Source organism: Apteryx rowi, unplaced genomic scaffold, assembly GCF_003343035.1.
Source record: "Apteryx rowi isolate R43461 unplaced genomic scaffold, aptRow1 scaffold_97, whole genome shotgun sequence".
Taxonomy (NCBI): Eukaryota; Metazoa; Chordata; class Aves; order Apterygiformes; family Apterygidae; genus Apteryx; species Apteryx rowi.
This window is the reverse complement of record NW_020451282.1, coordinates 19,048-36,743: the sequence shown is the minus strand read 5'-3', so window position 1 is coordinate 36,743 and position 17,696 is coordinate 19,048. Positions and strand designations below refer to the sequence as shown.

The 17,696-nt window shown below is 42.3% G+C and overlaps 1 protein-coding gene across 1 annotated transcript in view; it reads left to right on the top strand.

Annotated features, from left to right (window-relative positions):
• The window catches only part of CPZ (carboxypeptidase Z), a 40,073-nt gene that overhangs the window by 8,144 nt on the left and 14,233 nt on the right, over positions 1 to 17,696 (top strand). The window contains exons 2-6 of the mRNA XM_026054820.1: positions 5,525 to 5,548; positions 6,812 to 7,186; positions 7,994 to 8,206; positions 9,901 to 10,097; positions 11,106 to 11,267. Coding sequence (XP_025910605.1) covers positions 5,525 to 5,548; positions 6,812 to 7,186; positions 7,994 to 8,206; positions 9,901 to 10,097; positions 11,106 to 11,267 — 971 coding nt within the window. The remainder of the gene's footprint in view (positions 1 to 5,524; positions 5,549 to 6,811; positions 7,187 to 7,993; positions 8,207 to 9,900; positions 10,098 to 11,105; positions 11,268 to 17,696) is intronic.

Genomic DNA, 17,696 nt, shown 5'->3' with positions numbered 1-17,696 from the left:
GGAGGCGAGCGTGCAGCTGCAACTCTGTGAAGCTGGCCTCGCAGAGGTCCCTGCTGTCTGCTGTACAGGCAGGCAGGCTCTGGCCCAGCTACGTGCATCCACGCTTATAAATAAGTACAGGCACTGGAGAATTATCTTTGGCTCTTGCAGAGCCGCACCCTCCAAGATGTATGCGAGCATTGGCATTAGGAAACTGGAAGTGTCCAAACACCACATCAGCACACATACACATTTAAGACCTGCTTTATTGCAGAACTTTTCCCTCTTGCTTTTATGTGTATTAACTCCCGACATCCTGAAAGCTCAAGCTGCTTCATTCCTGCATGTTTACATGGCAGAGATGTGGCTGATGTACGGGTCACAGTAGCTCGTACAGGGCTGTGGTGGAGATGTGCTTTGTTGCAGGTCTCCTCTGAGCACGGGGTGCAGGTCGGAGCTGTGCCTAAGCAGAAGGATGGTACCAAGGCCTCTCTGCTGCTCTTTGAGGCCACAGACTAGACATAGTCGGCAACAGGGTGGCATGCTGCAAATATTGCAGGGCTTAGAGATTTAGTATTGTGGGGAAGGAATCAATTTTGCCAGCTAATCAATAAGTGAGACTTAGTAGCTCTAAGCTTGTGAGGAACATCCCAGGCCAAAGTAAATGGCAAAGCTTTATCCTTTAACTTTGGTAGAGTTGTATCTGCTTATCATATGCCGAGATATGCCACTTAGGTTGCTATGGGAAGGACATCTGTGGAACTGAGTGTGGATTTGGATTCCTCATCTGAAAAATAAATCTATCATCTCTAGTCAACATGTTGTTAGTGGGTAATAGCCATATTGCCCAATGAATTGTTTCTCCTTATACATATTGTAAAAATAGTGTAGGAGATAGCTCTGGTTTCAGATTGTCTGCTACCTGTCTTTACCTCTCTTATATTAATGTCTATTCCTGCTCACAAAATGATCCAGTTCTCTAGTGAATCCAGCTACAAGATATGGTAAACTTTCGTGTATCTCTTCCATCAGCTGTCCATTCCTTCATGGCACCTTTCCTTCTAGCTGACTGGGCAGAATAAGGCATCTGCTAAAAGCAGCAAGACTGCCGCTTTTTGGAGGGCCAGAGCAGAGGGAAGCAGCAGCACAATGCCCAGTTCCAGTCTGCTATATTTTCCCTTTGGTTTTCTCTGCTTGTTCCAGCTGTTGCTGGAATATGTTTTCCTCCAGCTGAATAAGCAGAATACTGAGACACCATTGGGAATAGGATTATGCCACGTATCAAACTGACTGATGGGTATAGCACTCCTGCACAATAATAGGAGTCTGGAAAATTGTGTATGACTCACTTTCATTATTTGATCAGTGTATGTCAGAAAGATGAACAAAAAGGACATTTTTAGCTGAGTCACAGAGCCAGCAAGAGGCAAAGGTGGCTCTCATCTTTGAGGATATGTGAGCAGTCACAGAAAGACCATTTATACTCCTCAAAGGAACCCATGGAGAACTTCACTCAAAGCACATGACCCTCTAGCCTAAAATAGCCTAAAGTAGCTACAATACTGTCCTTTTCTGTTGAGGATAAAAAAAGCATCAAACATTTTTTAGGCACCCTTCAAAGGAACGAAGGGGACTTATTGCTAACAACCTTGATTATAGCCAGAGATAATGTCACCTGCTCGTTGGGATTTGGCTCAGCTCATGCCAGTCCCATCCACACCAACTTTTCCCCTCTGTATGAAACGTTTGATTGGCTCCAAACCTGTGGCCAAGGCACCATGAAGTTGTAGTTGTGGTGGTGTAGCCATAGCTGGATTCAGGGAGAGAGTGACATCCAACTTTATGAGCAGGAATAATTGGAGGAACTCTTACTAATAAGTGATCACTCCTTTCTATTTCCAAGCTAACACTGTACAAAATGTTATTCCCTGATTATCCCACCTGTAAAAGTAGATACAGTATCTGGCTGAGTTGAGGCCTTTTTAGCAATGCCTTAACCTTAATAACTAACTCACTGAGGGGATTGTGCCTAAGGGAAACACATTGAAATCCTATGATGGAAGGCACTATTGATAAATCACATATTGTTTATTACTATTAGCATGATGTATCAAGCCAGAAAAGAAATCTATATGGATATAATTCTTTCCAGCTTGCTCATTACCAGAACTTGCTGGTGTTGGAGTGGGATGTTTCTGACAGCTCTGGTCCCTCATATATTTTGTGAGGTAATGTGGATCAATGACAATTCAGAATATAGAACCAGACTTGCTTCCAGTTAAACATCTCTCTCCAAGATAAGGTTCCAAGGTTAAATTTGTTCCCATTGTAATGATTTTATTTTGGCTAAAGAATGATCAGCTCATTAGCAACAGACATGCAGATGATTACATTTAAACAAATATGTTGGGACTAGAAGTTTAAACTTTCTGTAGTGCAAAAAAAGCAAAACATAACAAATGTGGTTTTCTGAGAACAAATGCTCAATTCACTGAGCAAGAAGCTAGCTGCACGTCCCTCCAGTAAGAGTCATTACTAATCACAATATAGATAGATCTCCAGTACATTACAAGCAAAACAGACCCTTTGGTGTTTAAAAAGCTTGCACGTAACTGTTTTTATTCCAATGAGGCGTTGATGAGAAGAGCTCCAATGCTTATTTTAGCAGCAGTATTTTTCTTTAGTTGCCAGAATTAGAGAAAGGCGATATAGAATCATTGGCTACAGGAGTAAAAGAGGCCTCTCCTGGGTCATCAAATCAAGTTCCTTTAAAATCAAAAGAGCTTGTTCTATTTGGCCTAATAAATAAAAGGCTGAGGGGATCTGAATGCTCTCTATAACATGCGGAAAGGATGTGCACCAGGGAGTTCAGAGAGCTACTTAAGCCAAAGGACAGTGTTGGTACAACAGCACATGGATATAAACTGGCCATGAATACTTTTAGGCAGGAAATTAAAAGGCAATTTCTAGCCATTAGAGGAGTGAGCTTTTGGAAAAGCTTTCCCATGAGAGTAGTTGGGGAAGGAAAAAATTAGTTTTAAGATGTTATTAAAAGGATTATGAAATGCAGTTACTAGAGAAAGGATGAAATAGGATGGGGAAGAAATATGTCCCCTCATGTCCACCAAAGGCCTAATTGCTTTAGGAGAAAGATATGCACAGCATTACATGGGACTGATAGATTTGTTAGGCCAAGGTCCATAAAGCATGTTGGTATGTACCAGAGGACTCAGGTGTACTTTTAGGTTAAACTACGTTCCTGAAGACCTACATTCTCATTAGTGAATTTTCCTAGGCACCTAACTTACAGCTTTCAAACATGCCTAGAAATGTTGTCAAGCTGGCAGTGCTGGGCAGCTCTCTGTCTTTCTCAAACACTGGACCAATTCCTCAAACAGCTACACTGCAGATATATTGTAAAGTTATCCCTTTTTAAGGTGGGCCAGATCCTCTTTTTTTTTTTTTTTAAGAGAGAAATAACATGATTGGAGAAGGACCTTTAGTTCCTTTGTAATACAATAAATCAAGGATTAGAGTTTTCATTTACTATAGTTTTTAGATTCTCCTTCAGGCAAAGGACTTCAAACATATCTCTATCACCGTTACCTCAATACCTGTTTTGAAGCTGCTCAGGTCAGTGGGGAGGAACCCAGCTTCCAACTTGTCTGTGGAAGTTGAGTCATTTTGGAAGAACATTTCAAGATTTCAAGATTTCCATCTGAACATGAGGAAAAACTTCTTTGCTGTGGGGATGACAGAGCACTGGAACAGGTTGCCCAGAGAGGTTGTGGAGTCTCCTTCTCTGGAGATATTCAAAACGCGCCTGGATGCAATCCTGTGCAATGTGCTCTAGGTGCCCCTGCTTGAGCAGGAGAGTTGGACTAGATGATCTCCAGAGGTCCCTTCCAACCTCAGTGATTCTGTGATTCTGTGAAGATATTTTGGGTCAGAGGGAGTAGGCCTCTGTCCCCCGGACTGAAGGCCCTTATCTCAGCATCACTGTGCCTAAAGTCGCTACTGGATTCAGGCCTCTGTCACAGAGTGTTCATACACAACAGAAATGATTATGAGGAGCAGCCAAACTCACTCTCGGGCAATTTCAGTGACACCGGTGGGATATAACAGGGTTCAGATTTCATAAACAAGACTCAGGAAACTTTTCTTTTGCTCTAGGCATTGATATAATATTTCATTTATTTTCCCTTTCTTATTCAAATCTAATAGCCTTTCTCTTGGTTTGAATTTAATCCAAAGTCCAAACATGTAGTATATGACAAGAACTGAGGTGTTAGGTTATGTGATTAAAGGCTCATTTCCATAAACACAGAGGAGCACAGAGGAGCAATGGCAGGCAGGGGAAGCCTGATAACCAAGTGAGAGGAAAGGGAACATCCTGCCACGGCTCCTCCCAGGGCTGTCACAGGAGGGTGATCAGCCCCATGGGCTGGTGGTGACACCCATTAAGGTAAGCCAATGTAGAGGCTCCCCAGGCCACCTTAGAAGCTGAAGGGGGTTCCTACCTACTGGTGTATGGGACTCATTATGGGATGGCGGGAAGAACATTTTGGGATTGTAAAAGACTTATAGTGGGTTGTTTAGGGAAAGGACCAAAGGTGGGGAAAGGAAAGGATCAAGGTGGTTTGGGGAGGAGCAAGCACTGGAAACCAGAGGGATAAGGCGATAAAAGGGGCCACTTGTGTGTAAACAGGTGGCTCGTCATTACACTTGTCTGGCCATGCCCTGTGCCTCATCAGCGCAGTATGCTCTATCTTCTCATTAAATTCTTTTTCTAACTGTTTTCCTGGGTGAGTCGGTGTGCATGTGTGTGTGTGTAGGCCTGTGTGCCAGCAATTGGAGTGGGACCATGGGACATGGGTCACAGCTGCCCATGTTGCCAGCAACTGGAGAGACCAGAGTGCAAGCATAGTGTGCAAGAGTGCATGTCAGATGTGCAACCACTAGTGAACATCAAGCTGAACTAGCCAGTGAGTAGGATAAGAATCTGGGAGCCTAGTATTACAGCAGCCCTGGGTCTGGGCCAGCTACTGGAGAGACCATGAGGTCAGCTAGTGATGAGGCTGTAAGTCTGGACCAGCTACCAGAGACCAACGTGTGTGTGTGTGTGTGTGTGTGTGAGTGTGTGAGGCAACTGAGGAGACCAGGGATCCTGGGGCAGCTCCTGGGTAGACAGAGTGTCTGAGCCCAGCGACTGGAGGGATCCACATTGTACATATGTATATATATCTGTATATAATTTCCACCAAAGGGCTTTCATCCTGATTAGCCAGAGAGGGGAACAGGATGACGCTTTTGGTGCTGTTCGTGTTTGTGTGAGTGCTGTTTTCTATCTGTGTGGCTGGTTGTGTGCATGTGTGGTGTGTGTATGTGTGCTTGTTGGGAATATGTGCTCAGCCTTGCTGCTGACTGGACCTGGGGACATGGAGCTGCGGCAGCCTTGCCTCCTTTGGGCTGCAGGATTGGGCAATACCTAGCATGAGGCACCATGGATATTGCTGTCCCATAATGCTTTTGTTTTTATTTGCAGGGCAGTGCCAAACTGTACAAAAAGGTATGATGTGACTTTGCTCTCTCTCTTTGGGAAATCTCGAAACCTTAAGTATTTCTTCATTATTTCCTGCCAAGTTTTCTTACATTGATGCTGTAGCAGGTCTAGTCACTAGAGAGATGTTCTCCCTACCACAAGGTTGGATTTTGCTGTTGTGACATTAGTATCATTTATTACCAGCCAAATACATTAGCAAGAGAATGAGGCACAAACATGGGCCCACTACTGTAATATCCAGTAATTTTGCAAAAAGAGACATATCTCTATTGCTTTCTTTTCACCTTTGAGCTGGTTAAAGGTATTGCAAACAATTTTTGTTCCTGATAGCTCTTAACCTGATTTTTTAAAATAAACTATATTTATGAGAATAGATATGTAAGCACATGAACCTACTTGTTTAAGAGTCAAGTCCCTTTCTACCTTTTGAACTCCCTGGGCATTTTCAAACTTTACAGAGGGGCTGATGTTTCAGAGACATTAAATTCTTACAAATTTTGTGCAGGCAAGCAAAGAAGACATATCCTAATGATACCTTCCCCACTAAGGAAAAGACATCAGTGTGATCTCACACCTTATTAGAGAACCCATACTAAAACACAAGGAAAGGTGAGAGAGTGATAGGACATATACACTTTATTCAGGTATCTGAGTTTTTACCATATCAGACACAAGCAGATTCACACCTCAACAGGGGATTTTTCTCTCTCATGGATTCTCTGGTATTTAATAAGCTCATACTGTACTCTTAATTTAAATCAAGTAAGATTTAACTGAGCATGAGATAGTAATCCATTGGACACCAGGGTTCATTCATTTTTCTGCACTCCAAGCTACATGCTATATGAACTTCCATGTGGGCCAGGTCCGCCTGTGTTTTCTGACCAGTGATCTGCCCTTTCTTTGGTGTTCAGGTATTGAATTAGCAAAATAATCTTATTTCAGGAGCTGTGCTATTCAGTTTGAAAATCCCTGGTGCTCCATAAAATTGTCAGATATCATTTGAATTCTGAATGACATCTACTTGCATCAAACTGTTCACAATCAATCTGCAGACTAAGAATATTGTCTAGCATCTTTTTATAAATGGTTTGGGGCATCAGATTCATTTGGGAATGTAGCAAACTGTCTGCAGTCTATCTGTGAACAGAGGGAAAAAGAAGTTTATTGACTGTATTATTTGTTAGGTTGTCTTTGAACTAACTCTTGTGTTCAGAGTGTTGATGGAGCAAGTTATTTTTCATGTTTTTCTTCTCATCCTTTTCATAGCAAAATGTGTGGACATCTCTTTAAGTTCTTGTACTGATGTTGCCTATACTCAGACGATGTATCCTAATTTACTGGATCAGAAGTCTCGACAAGTGATAGAATATAGCTCTGAGTATATTCTCATAAGCGTCCTCCACAACTTGCTTCAGGGGGAATGTAATCCAGATCTGAGACTCCTGGGTTGCTCGGTGCTGGCCCCGCAGTGTGAAAAGGACAAAGTTATAAAGCCCTGCAGGCACGCCTGTGAACACCTGAAAAAAAATTGCCTCCCTGCTTTTGATGCAATAGACATGGCTTGGCCCTACTTCTTAGACTGTGATCGCTTTTTTTCTGGGGAAGAAGAAGGATGTTTTGATCCGCTGGCAAAACTGCGAGGTAAGAACAGAAGCTCTGCAACACCTCTTACTTGACTAGATGGGAGGGTCTTGTCTTACTGAACTTGACATGTCTACGGCACGAAATCTCTGAGCTTGTCATCTTTATGGACACCTGTAAGGTGCTATTCATTTTGTCTCACCTATTTGAGACACTTATTTAAATTGTAATCACAATGCGCCTGTTTCTCTCCCTGAAATGTGCACACAGAGTATCAAGATGGCCAGCTCAGGTGCAGATATTTAAACTATTGATACTTGTATGCAGTTAGATAAACTCTGCCCTCTTTGATAGCTGTCTAAAATATCTAATATTTTATTTAAAAACTGAAATTTTAAGGTGCTTGTAAATTTGTGACAGCTTAACAAGCTTAATAGCTCATTAAAATAATCTCATTTGTGATTATTGCAGATTTTTTTTTAGAGGAAGAAGATCCAGATACCTGAAGACAGCTGAATCATATCGAAAATAAATTTCTTGCACTGGATTCAAAGGCAAAAATCTGTACATTTGTGACTGAAATACACTAGGCATTTTATTTTAATGCAGCAAGGGTGAAATTACAGCTAGATATTGCAAAAACTATTTGTCATTGTGTATATACATGAGTCTGTTTTTTTGCAAGCAAAATATGTCACAATAAACAGTGTAGAATGTATTACATAGATTTAAGGTTTTATTTGCAGCTGTAATTTCTGTAATTACACTATTGGAAAAGCATATTTTGTGGAAAAGTACATGCATTTGTACAATCCTCTTTCTGAGCACCATGGTTTTTAAACACTATGTTATAATTTTTCTTTGTAGGAGAACCAGAAGTAGAGGAAGATTTGCCTTCAGACTTGCCAGCAACTTTTATTCGGTTCAAACACCATTCATATTCCCAAATGGTGAGCATTTTGAAGAAGACTGCTTCTAGATGCTCCCATATTGCAACAACTTACAGCATTGGTCGTAGTTTTGAAGGGAAGGATCTTTTTGTGATTGAGTTTTCAACCAAGCCTGGACACCATGAACTGCGTGAGTTATATCAGTGTTGATCAGGTAGACTGCTAAATTACACATCCTAAATTATTTAGAACTTATGAGAAGGCCTCAGATACAGAAGGACACTAACATCAAAAATGGTAATGCAGCACAGAAAACAATCTTCTGGAACAGAGCTTCAGGTCGATACAGTACCTGTCAGATAAATATCAGGATTTTATGTTATCACACCACCTGAGTATCTTTAGGATAGGAGTCTTTCCTTGCAACTTTTCTGTAAGGAGGAATAGCGTTATTCTCTGATTTTGCAGATTCATCACTGAGACATCAAGGGCCAGATTTTTAAATGTACTAGTTCCTTCAAAATGCAGATAATTTCTCTTAGGGAATATTAGGTGTTATTTTCCAGTTACCAGCTCCCAGCTCAAATGCAGTACCTGCCTAAAACCAGGTGGATTTCTTTAGGCCATTGCTATATACTGAGAGGCCCAGGTTACTCCTCATCAAACCAGCTCCGGAACAAAGCAGTCTCAGCAGTGTAACAGAACAGAACTAAATCTGACATTTTTGAGCTTGTTATCTGAGGTCCAGCTTGTTGCTCCTCCTGTTGCTATGCTGTTCTGCTGGGGAGAGACTGGTGCTGGCTTTGTTTCCTCTTGGCCACACTGCCCTGCACGGTATAGAGATATTTTGAGATGCTTTTGAAATTGACCAGGATCCCAGAAGAAGTCTTTAACAGAGCAGGGATTTGCGTTCATATTTCCTGGCTTTTAATTCTTCCTTTCTTGTTTAAAGAATAGAAGTTGCAGGTGTCTTTATTAGGTGATACTCCATTTGACAGTAAAACATTATGAACCAGTAATACTTACCTTTTAAATTAAAACTCTGATATAGCATGATAAAAGATGATATTTTAACATGTTACCTAGCATCTCATTCTAAATCATTCAGAGCTTCCTGCTGCTCTGGACAGCAGAAAGAAAGGTGGAAATAGTTCTAGAGCCAGAGCTTTTGCCTGCCTGAGCAAGCTGGCATAACAGCTCTGTGCCAGCCCTTCTGCAGTGTCTGGCGCTCCAGGCTGGCCAAGATCAAAGATGGAGATGAAGGCACATACAGAAGAGGGTGTCTATAAAGCTCATCTATTTTCTACTTTCCATTGGTCTTTAAGGAACAACAGAAATTGAGACAATAATTGCAGGGAATCTTGAGGTCATATGCTTCTAATAGTCATCTTCCAAGGCTATTTAGCCTGAAAGTTACTTTTCATGCATGACCTAACTTCTGCTCCAAATGCAGAGATTACTCATCTGCAGGTCGTTTCTAGAATCTATGACAAGGCATTGAAACCCTAGGTAAGTGGCAGGTGCCAGGGATGTATTTTGTTTCTTCCCAGTCATGCCTTGACATTTCTGTTTGCAGCGTTCTCTGTTCACGATTAATGAGTCCAGCTGAAGCTAACTGCAATGATTACTTCATGTGGTTTGGGGTCCTGAAAGTATGGACTTGCTTTATTTCATACATCCCTAAAGCTATTTAAATTGTTGCTGAACTAACTTGAAATGGAGGGAAATTCATCTGGAACTGGCATGCTATTTACAGGAACATATGTATTAAATTAGTGTAAATAAAACTTTCTGACTCATCAGTAAGCTAGCTGGATTACTCTGCATTTGGAAGCCATCCAGGTCTAATCAAATTAAAGCATCTCATTACTTCATATTTCACAGTCAAGCCAGAATTTAAGTACATCGGCAATATGCATGGAAATGAAGTTGTTGGGAAAGAGCTGCTAATATACCTTGCGCAGTATCTGTGTTCAGAATATCTTCTTGGGAATCCTCGCATCCAGAACTTGATTAATAACACCAGGATTCATCTCTTACCATCACTCAACCCAGATGGGTATGAACTGGCTGCAGAAGAGGTAAAAGACTTTTTATAAAGAAATGTTCAATGCTTCCTATTGCCAAAATTCCCCATGGAAAAGGACAAAGGGAAAGGGGATGTCCCCTCTGTGGGAGGGAGTGCTAATAATGGGCAGCTAAAATCCCAGTCTGATCTGATGGCAGGTTGCTTTCCAGTCATGACGTGAACAGAGCGAATAGGAAATTGAAGCCGCATTTGCTGTTATTGCTCCTTGCATGCTGTGACATGAGAATGACTGTGTTACTTTTTCACATTTAGTAGTCTGTGTTATCAGCTGTAGAACAAAGTGCCCACTGACTCACTTTTAATGACTGTTTTAATGACTTTATAAGGAAATGTTTTTTAATACCATGGAATAGATATTCTTCCTCCTGAAGAAGACCAGGTATAATAAAATACTAATATTTTCTCTACTTGCAAGCTTTCATAATGGATGACAGTTTTCAGAGCCCAGCTTGTGTTTGAAGAAGACACCTGAAAGCAATATTTCTATTAAGTGTTACCTCACATTCTTCTTTTCACCTCTCTTTTATCGTTTGCACCATTAGCATGGAAACAGGGCCTTTCTTTTTCTGAGCTTGCTCATGTGGTGAGCAATATCTATTAGAATGAGTTGGGGTTATTGCATTCTGCCTGATCTTTTCTTTGAGTGTCAGCTCTATTTTTTTTTTTCTTCTTCTCCTCTAACACATTCTGCATGTTGATCTGTGCTGGGTAAGAAACTGCTGAGTTCCTCTCATGAATCACATCACTGGTGAGTGAAATGGTTCCTGCATGCTAGTAAGTGCTTTAGTGACATGGGGGTAAAAAATGATCAATAAATATGTTTTTTTTAACTGTATAGACATTCTTATCAAATTTCTGATGCCTTTCAAAACTTACCAGTATTTCAAAACTTCTCCTTCTTCAAAACTTCAAAATTACATTTTGAATACCTCTTTTTTCCAAAAAGATATATTTTGAGGAGGGAGAATATGCTGAGGTTGGCTTCTGTGTTGTAAATTAGGGAGCTGGTTACAACGGATGGGTCATTGGACGACAGACAGCTCAGAACTTGGACCTGAACAGAAACTTTCCAGATTTGACATCTGAGGCTTATAGAAGGGCTGGGATTCGTGGGGCACGCGTCGATCACATCCCCATTCCGCAATCCTACTGGTGGGGTAAGGTATGAATTATACATTTTATAAATCATATATACTACCGAGTAGCTCAGAAATTAAGAACTTGAGATTGCTTGGTCTGAAGTTATTCTCTGGTAATTGTATTTTATAAGTAGGACTAAACTGGGTAGACTAAGGATTGGCATGAAAAAATCCTGGGGTAGATCTGGCCAAAGAGACAGGGGTCACAGACCATTGGGAAAATTTGTGGAAAATTTGGAATCTGCTATTTTAGATAAAAAATAGTGACTGTTTGGAGGGGTCACCAGTGTGTAATGATTTATCACTAGTGATTTACACGGTGGTAGTATGTTGAAAGACCGTTTATGGACTTGGATCTCATTACACTAAGCTCTGTACAGATTTGATGCAATAGTGGTTCCTGCCCTGGAAACCATGCAAAGGCTTCATGTGAAGTTATGTGCCATCAGTTTTCCACAAAAAGGATGGTTATAAGTGCTCATAAATAGCTGGAGCAATGGAAACAGCTGTTCAGGCTCCTGCAGTGCTGGAAGGGTGACAGGAGAGCTGCCGCTGCCTCCCACCGTGGGGAGCAGGACAGAAGTGGCATTGCAGGGGCTCGCGCTAATCCTCACCAAGCTTTGCATTATGTGATGTCCAAGGATGCTCAGCTCGGGTCTCCTGGCATCCCTGGATGACTGACATCCCCTGATGCTGGCAACTTACTTGGGATCTTAGTTCCCCTAGAAAGAAGAAACACGAGAAGCCAAATCAGTAGCTCTGATACTGAGAATACCTCTTTACTTTACTTCTCCCATGAAATCATGGTTTTAAACTCAGAGGTTTTCTTCCAGTTCAATTTTGTTTGCTAGCACAAAGCCTCAAATATGTGGGGAACAAGATAGTTTCAGCAGCTGTTGTATTAGCAGAAGATTTAGGAGCCCGCAATTCAGTCTTTGACTCTGCTGCAGGTGACCTCATAAAAGGCCAGGTCTAAATCCCAAAGGTATCTCTGATGCTGCCCCAGTGCCTTGGTACCCTGTTTCACACCAATAAAATCTGGATAAAAGCACCACACTGTCTCAGAACAATGTCACAGATAAGAAGAGCCAAGAAAAGCTCAGTAATGCGCATTATATCAGACTGTTGATTTTCAATGTATCTCAGCTTAAGAAATTTATTTTATTTTATACTTCTTGTTGTACAGTTCCCAGCTCATGCCTCTATTTTTCTGTATGAGTATAAGATCACAGGCTTAAAAATTTCCAACTTTTGCCTGAATAATGACTGCTAATAGTAAGCTGGTAAATGTAAGGAGAGTGAAGAGCCTCAGACGTGAAAGCAGGGATGAGAGTATGTGAAGCAGAGCCAGAGGCCAAATGAAAACAGCCCAAAAAAGGGATGTTAGCGGAAAAGTCTAGGGAGGTTATGCATTCAGTTCATCCCACTTGTGCACAGTGGTTTTCATGGCTGTACATCTAAGAACTATGTGTGGATATCAGATTGAAACTTTTCTTTGACAAATAAAAGGTTTATGAGAGAATACGAAGAATCCTGGGTGCAGGGTGAAGCCCAGTCCTGCCGATGGCATGGGCTGACTCCAGCCTGGTGTGAAACTGTGCTGTTTGTAGTGGGGACCTGAGCCATTTCAGACATGAGCTCTGGGCTAGCTGCACTACTGTGTCTTATTTGGTATCCTGAAGGGTTTTCTCTCCCATGTAGGTCTGAGACTTAGAGCCATCGCTGTTCTTTTTTTAGGAGACCTTCACTCCCTTCTTCTAAATACAAACTTTGACTGGGAATGCCTGTGTTTCACAGGAATTGTCTGAACATGGCTCACTTGAGTTCAGTATCTGCCATCCTGTTCCCTCAGGGCAATCATGGAATTACTTAGTTAGTCAGGAACCCGCCTGCTTTTGTAACATAAAGTAATGTTTACTCAGAAGAATGTGCTAAATCAAAAATACGTCATAAAACAACAGTCATTTTATACACATATATATAGCTTACTGGGAGTCACTACGGTATTTCAGACCCTCTCGCTGATCCTGTTTCTCCTGGTAACGGTTTCTTGCTGGGCTCCTGGTTTGAGAGCAAGTGCTGTCTGTTGTCGCTTAGGTTGGTCATGCTGTGTAATTGCAGGTCTTTTATCTGCCAGACTTTTTGAGCCACATCACAGTGATGTATGTGATTACCTGGGGGAGATGCTTGCAAGAACTTGTTCCCTGCCAGAGAGACATGAACTTCTTGCTGACACTGACTTCCATTCTTGCCACCATTGTTTAGCTCAGCAATGAAGTGCAGTCACCAGCTAGTCCATAAGGAGATGGCTGATGACTCAAATGGTGCCTGTAATGTCTTACTTATTAGAGAGAGTCCCTTCTTTGCACAGCCCTTTGCAGCATCAGTATTGAGGGTGCCAGTCTTCTGGGAACTCTGTCATGGGCTGTACCCTCTCCTCAGTTGTGTGCAGCCAGGCTCCAGTGAGGGTATGACATACCTGGAAAATGCCTTTTGTTTTTCCCTAGATGTATTCAGGCAGGTTTTCCTTGCCCCCTTGGACCAGAGGTCCCAGGTGTGCATCAGCCTTTGGGGTGGTGAAGGCAGGGATGGATGTGTGCTTCAGCCTTGTGCATGCTCTTTCTGCATCCTGAGGTTCAGGGTTGAAGGCCTGAGCACCAGCGAGTAAGGACAAAGGTGGCTTTGAACTCCCAATGCCCGGTGCCAGCTGTGCAGCTTGTCCCATGCTGCTGTTGCCTGCTGTGCAGCCCAGAGTCCCCATAACTCATCTGATTTACTGGCTCTGACCCCCCTGGCTTCCTCCTCTGGGTTCTGCTTCTGTTCCAGTCCTTTTAATGGTCTTTGTGATGGTCAGTGGTAGGCAGATGCTTACTTTTACAGCCATGTTTTTAGTCCTCATAGACGCTCTTTCTGTGTCCTGAGGTGCAGGGTTGAAGGCCTGAGCACCAATGACTAAGGACATTCAATCAGCCTGAGCTCTGCCTCAGTGGGGGGCAGAGTGCCATGGCATTAAATACGTCCTTTCCTTGCCTTTGTGGAGGAATTAGAAACATGGTGATGAATGATTCCTCACAGCACCAAAGGACGCAGGGAACCTCAACACCAGCCTCCCACCTGCCATTTTTTTAATAGTGTTTATTACCTTCCTTATTAAAGTAATTATCTGAGTATTACAAGGCATTGTACAAAGACTAGAAAATAAAAAGTGAGCTCCTGGACAGTCTCAAACTCAGGAGAGCTCTTTGCCTCCCCCTAACTCTTGCTGTACAATGTATTTTGTTCTCTGCTATTATGAATTATTGTGATAGATGGTCTGAGGGCTAAAACGAAGTCAGTTAAATTGGCTTCATTCAAACAGGATATGGGGGCTGACACTGGGGGCTGGCATAGTCTTTAGGAAAATGAGTCCAGTTGTTTCTAAAAGGGGGAAAAAACATCTTTGAAAACCATAGAGATGGTGCCTAAACACTGTATAATCAACAGAAATGAGATTCAGGTTTAAAAATGGTAATGGCCATACATTGTATTTGTGGCCAAATAATTTAGCTACTTTCTAATTGTGTCCTAGATTGCTCTTGTGAGATAGATAATTTAAGACTGATGTCCTATGACTAAAAAGCAAGAGCTCTGGTGAAAAAAACAAACAAACAAAACAAACCCACATTAAAGGAGAAGTCTGTGAATAGTCAAAGGCCAGAATGACACAAATAGCATCTGACGTCTTCTGATGGGGCTGAACCAGAATAAGAAGGGATGTGCACATTTCAAAGCCTTAATCACTGTATGTGATGTCACTGAAATGCCATTAAGATAAAAATAGTGACATTAAAAGTACTGATTTTCCACAGCATTCATTTCAATAAGATGTTGACTCTGTGACATAGCAGTGTCTTGTGGGTTATGCAGGTATCTAGCGAGGAAGTGGGTTACTCAGGGGGAGAGGCTGATTTTAGGAGCTCTCTGAGTAAAACTGCCTATTGCCCTTGCCTAATGAATTGCAGAAGCTATTTAAATAGAAACCTTCTCATCAAAATATGAGACTCCTGCTTCAAAAGAGGGCTGATTCTGCCCCCAACATAGCCTCGTCCGTTCTGTCTCTTGAAAACAGTCTCTGGCCTGTTGTGTCCCCCAAACCCCGGCTGGGCATTATCTGTGGGAGTGCTGGCGGGCACAACCCAAATCTGTCAGGGAGCAGGAGACCTCTTCCTCATGGTCTTGTCTGAGATTTTCAGGCTATTACATGCTTCCCACACGTACATATCCTGCCAGACACTGGATGGAGTATCAAGACTTCTGTGAAAACTGTAAAAATTACAAGGGAGATAACACTTATTATCACTTCAACTGAATAATTTTATTTTATTCTTTAGTTAGTGGGAGAATATATATAACATTTGGACCTGAAGCTGTCTCTGTTGACCTCTATGACTAGTCACAGTGTGCATTTTAAAACAGATTTACAAAGCTTTGACTTAAACAGTTGATGATATGTCCTTTACCAGACCTGGCTGGCAAAGGTGGAAACGTTGCAGCTTCCCCCTGCTCATCACCAGCCAGTAGCCAAATATTGCCACTCTCCCACCTGCTCTCCCCTTGCAGCATTGCTGGTGGCACAGAGTGTGCATCCTCCTCCTCCTCCTCCTCAGCTTCAGCACAGAGTTAGCCTTGTCAGCCCAAACCGTCCTTACGGGGACGGATGGGAACAGAGGCTCTTGGGGACCCCTGTGGAGACAAGTGAGCAGCTCTGGATGGTTGGTTTGATGCGATCAAACTTTAGGGAGCAGAGTGAGGAAGAGGAGAAGCCTTCCTCTTGCCATTTCACTCTTCAGACTGGCAGGGATGGAGGTCCTGAGTCTAGCTGGCAGTGCAGTGGAGATAGTTAAGTTGGTGCTGGGGGAGAGGGAAGCAGCAGGGAGAAGGAATAGGATCTTCTATAAGGCATGGAGGAGGAAGAAGGAGTGAGGATCCCCAAATTGCTTTGGTACCATCCCTCTGCTCCTCAGGCTGCCTGGAGCAACAGGAATGCAGGGCTGAGACATCTTCATAGCTCGTCGTACTGGCAATGTGCTGTCAGGTTTCTTTTCATCAGGATATGCAGTTTGTCTTTTATTTTCCATATTTTTTTCATTTTTTGAGGTCTTCCACATCCCCACTCCTTACTTATTCCTCCTCACCTTGCTTCATTTAGTGGAAATCTGACTGAAAAACTACTGTTTTTATTTAGGTGCATTTATCATGTGCCCTCATTTTCTGGGACATGCTCTCTTTTCTCACATGGTATTTTTATGATATTCTGTATTTGCCAGGATTTCTGGATACCAGCCAGCTTTTAAGGATGAACTCCCATGTACATGTTCTGTACCCCAATTAGGCTGTTCTTTGTCTGCAAATTTCAGACACGTCCATTGAATATGTGCACATGTCACAGCAATATGTGACATTTTCTGAAACCTGAGACCCACTGTGCGATGTGCTACATGAAATCCAGGATAGAGTATATTAGCTCTGTTTTTAGGAGACCAGCTTCTGGCAGGCATGCAAAATTCAAAGACTTTGCCACTATCACTGCAAACTACTAATTTCTTAATGATTCACCTTCCAGCAGTTGCAGGTCTCTCAGATTCGTTTCTACCCAAATGCAAGGTACAGCCTTTTCAAATAGCACGACTGCCGTGGCTGGAGACATGAGTTCAACTCAGAAATCAGAGATCTAAGAAAACCTGAAAGCTGTGAGGACACGGTAAAAGAGTTAATAATTATGGCATCTGAACTGTGGTGACCTGCTGCCAAGGTCAGAAATGAGCAGGTGGATAACTCCTTAAATCATTCCAGATATTTGCACTGGGGGATGATGAAGTTGTCGTCAACCAGACTAGTGGGCTCTGCCCTGAAGCGTAAGATGAGTGATCCTGCTGGCCTTGCTGCCAACTCTGCTGCTGTGGGGGCAACTCGTGGCAGGCATGCAGCAATCAGCCGCTGAGGGTGGAAATGCTCTAACCCACCCCAGATATTTGCAGATGAATGTGGAGCTGTGTTCCTCTGTGAAATGAATAGATGTAGAGAGGGGTGACTTCTTAGTCTGGATGTAATTACACTAATGTATGTAAAATTCTATCTAGATATGCCCTTTCCCTGAGATCTTTTGCTCTCTTCCTCTGTTCTGGGGAGTTATAATGTATCAGTTGTGACATTGCTCCATGGAGGTGTTTCTGCTCCACACCTAACTTTGTGCTACTCTCAGCATTCCCAAAGCTGTGATTTATTTGTGGAACAGATTGAAGACTGATTCAAAGAAAATGGGAGTTACTATTTACACCACCCTAATCTACAACGTTTTAGTTTTTTTCGATAACTTTTTTTTCTACGCATTGCTGTTTAAGCCACGCTGTTTAAACTTTGGTAGCACTCCGTTCACTCTTACTGGTTATTAGTCACTCCAGGCTCCTGACTGG